This window comes from Aegilops tauschii, chromosome 2 (genome assembly GCF_002575655.3).
Source record: "Aegilops tauschii subsp. strangulata cultivar AL8/78 chromosome 2, Aet v6.0, whole genome shotgun sequence".
Taxonomy (NCBI): Eukaryota; Viridiplantae; Streptophyta; class Magnoliopsida; order Poales; family Poaceae; genus Aegilops; species Aegilops tauschii.
This window is the reverse complement of record NC_053036.3, coordinates 435659049-435667779: the sequence shown is the minus strand read 5'-3', so window position 1 is coordinate 435667779 and position 8731 is coordinate 435659049. Positions and strand designations below refer to the sequence as shown.

The window sequence follows — 8731 nt, the reverse complement described above, 5'->3', positions numbered from 1 at the left end:
TACGATGATTCCCTGCACTTGGGGATTATCAGTCACCGGCTTGAAACCTTGGTCTCCATCGAAGCATCGTTGTCGTCTCGCCAACTATTGCTTCTACGACTATCGCTACCGCTTAGTGATAAAGTAAAGCAATTACATGGCGAATGCATTTCATACAATAAAGCGACAACCATATGGCTCCTGCCAGTTGCCGATAACTGTTACAAAACATGATCATCTCATACAACAATTTATATATCATCACGTCTTGACCATATCACATCACAGCAAGTCCTGCAAAAACAAGTTAGACGTCCTCTACTTTGTTGTTGCAAGTTTTACGTGGTTGCTACGGGCTTAGCAAGAACCGTTCTTACCTACGCATCAAAAACCACAACGATTTTTCGTCAAGTGTGCTGTTTTAACCTTCAACAAGGACCGGGCGTAGTCACACTCGATTCTACTAAAGTTGGAGAAACAGACACCCACTAGCCACCTGTGTGGAAAGCACGGCGGTAGAACCAGTCTCATGAACGCGGCCATGTAATGTCGGTCTGGGCCGCTTCATCCAACAATACCACCGAATCAAAGTATGACATGCTGGTAAGTAGTATGACTGTTATCGCCCACAACTCTTTGTGTTCTACTCGTGCATATAACATCTACGCATAAACCTGGCTCTGGTACCACTATTGGGGAACGTAGTATTTCAAAAAAAATCCTAGGATCACGCAAGATCTATCTAGGAGAAGCATAGCAATGAGCGGGGAGAGTGTGTCCACGTACCCTTGTAGACCGAAAGCGGAAGCGTTTAGTAACGCGGTTGATGTAGTCGAACGTCTTCGCGATCCAACCGATCAAGTACCAACGCACGGCACCTCTGCGATCTGCACGTTCAGCTCGGTGACGTCCCTCGAACTCTAGATCCAGCTGAGGCCGAGGGAGAGTTTCCTCAGCACGACGGCGTGGTGACGGTGATGATGAAGTTACCGACGCAGGGCTTCGCCTAAGCACTACGACAATATGACCGAGGTGGAAAACTGTGGAGGGGGGCACCACACACGGCTAAGAAATCAACTTGTGTGTCTATGGGGTGCCCCCTCCCCCGTATATAAAGGAGGGGAGGAGGGGGCCGGCCGGCCTCAAGGGGCTCGCCCAAGGGGGGGGATCCTACTCCTACTAGGAGTAGGTTCCCCCCTTTCCTAGTCCAACAAGGAGGGGAAGGAAGGAGGAAGGAGGGAGGCGCCGCCCCCACCCCTTGTCCAATTCGGACTGGGGGGCGCCACCTCCTGGCCGGCCCTCTCTCCTCTAAGACCTATGGTGGCCCATTAACTTCTCGGGGGGGGGGGGTTCCGGTAACCCTCCGGCACTCCGGTTTTATCCGAAACTCTCCGGAACACTTCCGGTGTCCGAACAACATGGTCCAATATATCAATCTTTATGTCTCGACCATTTCGAGACTCCTCGTCATGTCCGTGATCTCATTCGGAACTTCGAACAACCTTTGGTACATCAAATCACATAAACTCATAATACCAATCGTCATCAAACGTTAAGCGTGCGGACCCTACGGGTTCGAGAACTATGTAGACATGACCGAGACACTTCTCCGGTCAATAACCAACAGCGGAACCTGGATGCTCATATTGGTTCCTACATATCCTACGAAGATCTTTATCGGTCAAACCGCACAACAACATACGTTGTTCCCTTTGTCATCGGTATGTTACTTGCCCGAGATTCGATTGTCGGTATCATCATACCTAGTTCAATCTCGTTACCGGCAAGTCTCTTTACTCGTTCTGTAGTGCATCATCCCGCAACTAACTCATTAGTCACATTGCTTGCAAGGCTTATAGTGATGTGCATTACAGTGAGGGCCCAGAGATACCTCTCCGACAATCGGAGTGACAAATCCTAATCTCAATCTATGCCAACTCAACAAACACCATCGGAGACACCTGTAGAGCATCTTTATAATCACTCAGTTACGTTGTGACGTTTGATAGCACACTAAGTGTTCCTCCGGTATTCGGGAGTTGCATAATCTCATAGTCATAGGAACATGTATAAGTCATGAATAAAGCAATAGCAATAAACTAAACGATCATAGTGCTAAGCTAACGGATGGGTCTTGTCCATCACATCATTTTATAATGATGTGATCTCGTTCATCAAGTGACAACACATGTCTATGGCTAGGAAACTTAACCATCTTTGATTAACGAGCTAGTCTAGTAGAGGCATACTAGGGACACTCTGTTTGTCTATGTATTCACACATGTACTAAGTTTCTGGTTAATACAACTCTAGCATGAATAATAAACATTTATCATGATATAAGGAAATATAAATAATAACTTTATTATTGCCTCTAGGGCATATTTCCTTCATTGATGACACTTACGTTCGTAGGACATGACCATGCAAGAGTTTAGTCAGGCCCTCTTGATGTCCGAGAGCCAATTCCCGCCGTCCTACGTCAAGGACTCCCAGCCTCCTCTGTAATAGATGCCTCTGTATTCAGAGGTTTTCGAGGTGCTGCCTAGGGTTCCTCCACTTGTGCTGGCTCAGCCCAATGATGTTGCTCATGCTGATGCTCTAAAGGCAGCAAAGGAGAAGAAGGATGGCAGAGGAACAACATGAAATGGCAGTCGTTCCTCTCCACGTTTGTGCTTAACAAGATGTGTGAGACCATGGCTAGTGGGGTGAGGACCGACAAGGGCTTCAAGGAGGTGCACTTGAACCTTGTTGCAAAGCAGGTGTTCGACTTTTGGGGACTCAAGGTCACTTCGACCTAGGTGTACAACCAACTGAGGAAGTGGAGAGCTCGATGGATCCAAGTGTACAAGCTCAAAGACCTTAGAGGTGCTTCATGGGATGAGGACACCTGCTCGATCCTTCTGGAGGCAGAGCACTACCAAGGCCACATTGCGGTTAGCTCACAAACCATGCCATTCTAATAGACCAGCAGTTCAAGCCTATGAACCATTGCCATACTAACTAACCTGTCTGCCATGTTTCTTCTTAGACTCAACCCAAGGACGCTGAGTTCCTCAACACCCCTATCCAAAACTACCACCAGATGCACTAGATCTTCTCCTTCGGGCTGGCAACCAGCAAGCATGCCATGGGCTCTGGTCAGCCGCTGGGCTCATCGATGCCGGAGTATCCAGACACCCAGGAGTCAGACACCATCAACGTTGATGCTCCTGAGAAGGATGCTGAGCACGTTCCTGTGCTTGATAGGAAGAGGAAGCGGGCAGGCTTCATGGAGGAGGAGCTGAGCGTCTTCAGCAGCATGACTGAGGCAGTGAAGGAGGTGGCCACCGCCATCTGGGAGAGCAAGAGTGTGGACGTCCACCCTAAACTCTACATCGCCGTCATGGATCAGATTGGCTTCAGCCCAGAGGCTCTCATGGTGGCTCTCAGCCACCTGCTGGACAACAAAGCCCAGGGTGTTGGGTTTGTTGCCATGGGAGCAGACCACAGGGTGCTCTGGCAGAGGACATGGCTGGGCAAGCACTACTACTAGTGCAGCTTCTGGTGGTGGCGACGGCGTGCATGATCCTCGACAGTGATGGCGACAAGGACGACGACGACATATATTTTGTGTAGTTAGGGTTTGAAAACAATCTTATGGTGTGTATATTTTGATGAGGTGGTATAATACTAACCCCTCACGATGATCCTCGCGGTTATCACGAACTTGTGGTGGTAGGATGACACCCTCTTTTGGATGTGGTGGTAGGATGACACCAAAGTAGTGCTAGGTTGAACTTGCTATGGTCATGCATGCATACTGATGCTCTTCTGCTCCATTGCTTGCTCCTAGAGTTCTTCATTGCTTGCTTCTAGAGTTCTTCATTGCTTGCTGTTTCTGTGTTCCAATGCTTGTTGCTTGAACTTATTGCTCGTTTGCACTGCCAGGGCAAGTGGTATGTGGTGTTCGAAGGTAGGGTTTCAGGGGTTTACAGTTCATGGGAAGCTTGCAACAAACAAGTTTCAGGGTACGATGATAACAACCACAGAGGAGGGTTTAAGACTAGGCAGGCGGCAGAAGATGCTTACTCCAAGTATGTGCGAAAGCATTCATGCAGCAAGGTTGAGGTTGGCAAGAAGGTGGATCGACCGTTACTGCTGAAGAACTTCATCATTTTCGTCCAGTTCATCGTCATAGCTGTGTTGTGGCGTTGGTGTGCACGGCGTGATCATGTGTAAGGTGTGGCGGTATTGGTAAGCTCACGAAGTAGGGTACAAGGTGAGCACAACTCTATGCTCGTATGTAACCAAACAACGTGCACCCGTGTGAGCACATACAATGCGACCAATCAAACGCGATGCATAGAGGCATCGTTACGATGCAGGAAGAGGACATGCAAACGACCAAACTAGATACAGATGTTGGTTTTTGGCCTGCATTTGCTCAGGCAGGCCCAACTGGGACAAGTATGCAAATGAAAAAAAACGATGCAGTTAACCAAACACGACCTATGTATCGGCATCTCTAGCCGTGGGTGCACCAAATGCACACAACGGGAATAAAGACAGAAATGGGCACGCTTAAATTCCCAAAAAAAATCAAGGGTACGCCAAAGGCGTACCTTAGCTTTATAGAAGGAAGAAAAATATGTACAAGAGATTACACATCGCTCGCTAGGAGTCATAAACCGACCCTAACCAAGCCTCCACACCACTCCCTAGCTCTACTCGACTACTCTATGATCGGTTGTCCTCCGAAAGCTCCTGCTTTGGCCCAAGTCCTCATCTCATCAAAGATAGAGTCTACTGTATCCCACTCGTTCTTGATTATGCCCGTGCCGAAGACCCTCGCATTCCTTTGCTTCCATATCGTCCAACAGATTAGCATCACGAGGGTGTCAAAGCCTTTCCGAGACTGCTTATCTATTCGCTTTCTCGTATCCGTCCATCACTGCACCAATCTTGAGTCATTTGTTGGGCAAAGGTCGGCCGTCAAACCCATCCTAGTAGTGCAGCGGAACCACACTTGCCGCGAGAACACGCACTGCAGCAAAATGTGGTCAACTGTATCCTCCTCCTGGTCACACATGTAACATTTTGATGCTTGGTCTTGCAGTCCGTGCCTAGCTCTCCTGTCCGAGGTCCATAAACGATATTGCACCGCGAGCCACATGAATAGCTTGCATGCAAGCGGTGCCCAACACTTCCATATGGCTCCGAAGCAGTGGAATCCGACTCCTCCCTCGCATAGCATCTTGTACACCGATGATGCCGTGTAGACTCCGGACGTGTTCCAAGCCCAGACGGGGCAGTCCTCGACCTGAGCGTCCAAATGAACTTCCAAGAGAATCTCCCAAAGGCCGATGAACTGGGTGAGACCCTCAGTGCATAGGTCACCCACTACATCGTCCATCCACGAATGCATGCACATCGCATCTCGCACAAGTCTCCTGTTTGCCACTTGTGTCCGCACCTTTGCCACAACCAAGGGTGCAAAATCTTTAATAGTTGCTCCATGTATCCATCGGTCTTTCCAGAACAAGGTCTTGCCTCCTGAACCAACTTCCCATTTGACAAGGCTTCCAAAAGCTTGATCCACCTTTTTGTCCGAGGTCAAGTTGAGGCCTTGCCACGGCCTGGAATCATCAGTACGTCTGAGCCATTCCCATCTGAGTCTTAAAGCGATACCGTGCTGAACCAGGTCAATGACACCCAAGCCTCCCAAGTGTTTAGGCCTGCACACTTTAGCCCAGGAGACGACACATTTGCCTCCATTCACCGCCTCGGTTCCGGCCCAGAAAAATGCCCGACACCCCATTTTTATAATGAGGAACTTTATGGCCGAGAGCTCTGCCTTTGTTTTTTCTTTTCAGACGAAGCTGTGCCGTTCCTTTGAGTGGGAGAAAAAAGAGAGGCTGCACCGTGACATGTTTTATTCCTAGCCTCGTGGGGCTAGACAGAAACGTCCCACGTTCCGAGTCCCGGTGATTTGACATGGGATGAAGACAAAAAAAAAGGCAGGACTTTCATCGAGTGCAACGCTTTACCCATACACACTGAAGCGATCGATGCCCCGAGCTTCGATCTGGTTGGACCTCTGATTCTACTACAGGCACACATTGCGTATCAGGAATGTAGGATGAAGCCAGAATCAGCTAGCGGTCCTTCCTGACGGAGAGCAACTCGCCAACCGTTTTCGCTGGACGCCGGAGCACGCTCTGTTCATCGAAAGAGAAGCGGAAGATGCTGCCGTACGTGCCGCACTGCATGCATTTCCCCGATGAAAGCACATTGCGTATCAGGTTGAGAGATTGAGATTCCCACGCGAAAATAAAAATAAAAATTACTGTACTAGGATCAGCGGCCTTCTCCCCCTGACGGAAACAACTCGCCAAACGTCGCCCGTGGCAGGGAGCACAGGCTCTGTTCAACGAAAGAGAAGCGAAAGATGCCGCTGTACTGCTGCATTACACCCTGCCACCGGTGAAAGCGAGATTGCTGCCTGATTGATCCCAGGTTGATGCCCGATCGCTCGCTGCACCGATCGGGCAGCAGGCCTCTCGGTCGCATCGCACGTTGACGCGAGGCGACCACGACTGCACGCCGCCCCGAGTCCCCGACACCTTGCCACGAGTTGTCAAAGCGAGTACTGTGCCGACGGGTCGCCAAACCGTCCCAGCCAGGAGCGCTCCGTATTGCAGAGTCCCGGCTCGCGCGTGGCAACCCGGAGAGTAACCCGCGCGCGCGTTACAAATAGGCCCCCCGCCCGGTCGCGAACCCAGCACGACCTTCCATTCCAATCGAGCAGCCACGCCGCCTCCCCGATGAAGCTTCTCCCGCGCCTCTGCATGGCCACCACCAGCGCCGCCGCGGGCGAAAGCGACGCCAGCAGCAACAAGCTCGCCTCGGTCGCCTCCACCTCCTCCTCCACCGTCTCAACCTCCTCCTCCGCCGCCGCGGCCGCGGTGTCCGAGGCGTCCTCCTCCACCTCCCTCCCTTCGCTCTCCGCCGCCACGTCGAATGCCGCCTCCTTCGCCCACGTCGCCACGCTCCTCCCTCCGCCCACGGCGGCGGCCGCGGCAGCGGCTGTCGCGGTGGTGGACGCCTCCCGCGGCTTCGTCGTCGCCAGGCCGGCGTCCGTGGCCTTCCACGACCTCTGCACCCTGGAGCCGACGTCCACCTCCGACCCGGGCCACGACACCGCGACCGCCGGCTCGGTCAAGTGCGTGGCGCACGTCCACGGAGGCAAGGCCGTGACGGGCCACCAGGACGGGAGGCTGCGGCTGTGGCGGGCCTCCTCGCGCGCGCCCGCCCGGATCCGCCTCGCCGCCGCGCTCCCCACGGTCTCCGACCGCCTGCGCCGATTCCCGCTCCCGTCCAACCACGTCGCCGTCCGACGCCATCACCGCCGGCTCTGGATAGAGCACGCCGACACCGTGTCCGGCGTCGCCGCGTCCACGGACGGCCGCCTCCTCTTCTCCGTCTCCTGGGACAAGACGCTCAAGGTCTGGGCCATCCCGTCCCTCCGCTGCCTGCAGTCGCTGCCGGCGCACGACGATGCCGTCAACGCGGTCGCCGTCGCTCCCGACGGCACGGTGTACACCGGCTCCGCCGACAGGCGCGTTCGTGTCTGGGCGCCCAGGCCGGCGTCCGACAAGACCGCCAAACGACAGAGCAAGAAGCCGGTTTACTACCTGGTGGCCACCCTCTCCCGCCACACGGCGGCGGTGAACGCCGTGGCCGTCGGGTGCGCGGGGCAGGTGCTGTACTCCGGCGGCAACGATCGCTGCGTCGTGGTGTGGGAGCGGGAGGACAGCGCGAGCCACATGGTCGCGATCGGGGCGCTGCGGGGGCACCGCAAGGCGGTGCTCTCCGTCGCGTGCGCGGGGGACGGGCTGGTTGTCAGCGGGTCGGCGGATCACACGGTTCGGGCCTGGCGGCGCGAGACCGACGGACGGGGGCACACGTGCGTCGCCGTGATCGACGGGCACGGCAGCGCCGTCCGTTCGGTCGCGGTGGCTCTCGTTCCGGGCAAGAAGCAACTGCAGGGAGGAGACGACGGCGATGACGGTGGCGAGGAATGGAGGGTGTGCAGCGCCAGCTTTGACGGCGAGGTGCGGGTCTGGTCGTTGCGGGTGACGACGGGCTTGTAGTAGGTTGGATTTGCTGCGATTTCTGACGTTGGAAAGTGTGTTTTCCTGATTTTTGATCTGATCTTGATAGTTGAGATAGAGATACGTACGGTCGTGTACATACAGGAAAGAGGTAATTTATCTACCTGTAATGTTTGGACTTCGGCGAACTTCTTGTGGTGAATCCAATGCAGGTCGCCCGAAACTTATCGGCACAAGTTACCTCTTTTAGCCATTTACCCCACGGGATTGTAAATCTCAATCGGATGAGACTTAACCAAGTCTGAGTCGATGCTATATTCATAAGATGTTGTGTGGAGATCCGTGCAAACTTTTTTAGTTTTTTTTCCTTACATGTTACGTCACTTGACTAAGACTTGGTCGAGCGAGACCTAGCCACATTCTTTACCTAAGATTGACACGAAGGTTCTCAACCATTAGAAATGAAAAGGTAAGAAAATAAAAGAAAACAAGTCACCTCCATTAGATCAACCCGAAGCCATGGCTCTCCTTGTGCGGCCCCAGCAGGCTATCAGGAGCTCATATCCGGCTGTCGAGGGCCTCGTTCGCTTCCCCTTCTCCCTTGTCGCCATTGTAGGGCAACGTCGAGGTCGTCCCGTGGCACGGAAGCGTAGGAT

General features: G+C 53.2%; 1 protein-coding gene across 1 annotated transcript; it reads left to right on the top strand.

Moving 5' to 3' along the window:
• The first annotated feature begins 5749 nt into the window (after nt 1-5749).
• LOC109739978 (uncharacterized) lies at nt 5750-8428 on the top strand. Its single transcript, XM_020299033.4, has one exon. It carries the CDS (start codon nt 6786-6788, stop codon nt 8112-8114), a length of 1329 nt encoding a protein of 442 aa, XP_020154622.1. The 5' UTR covers nt 5750-6785; the 3' UTR covers nt 8115-8428.
• Nucleotides 8429-8731: the final 303 nt, after the last annotated feature.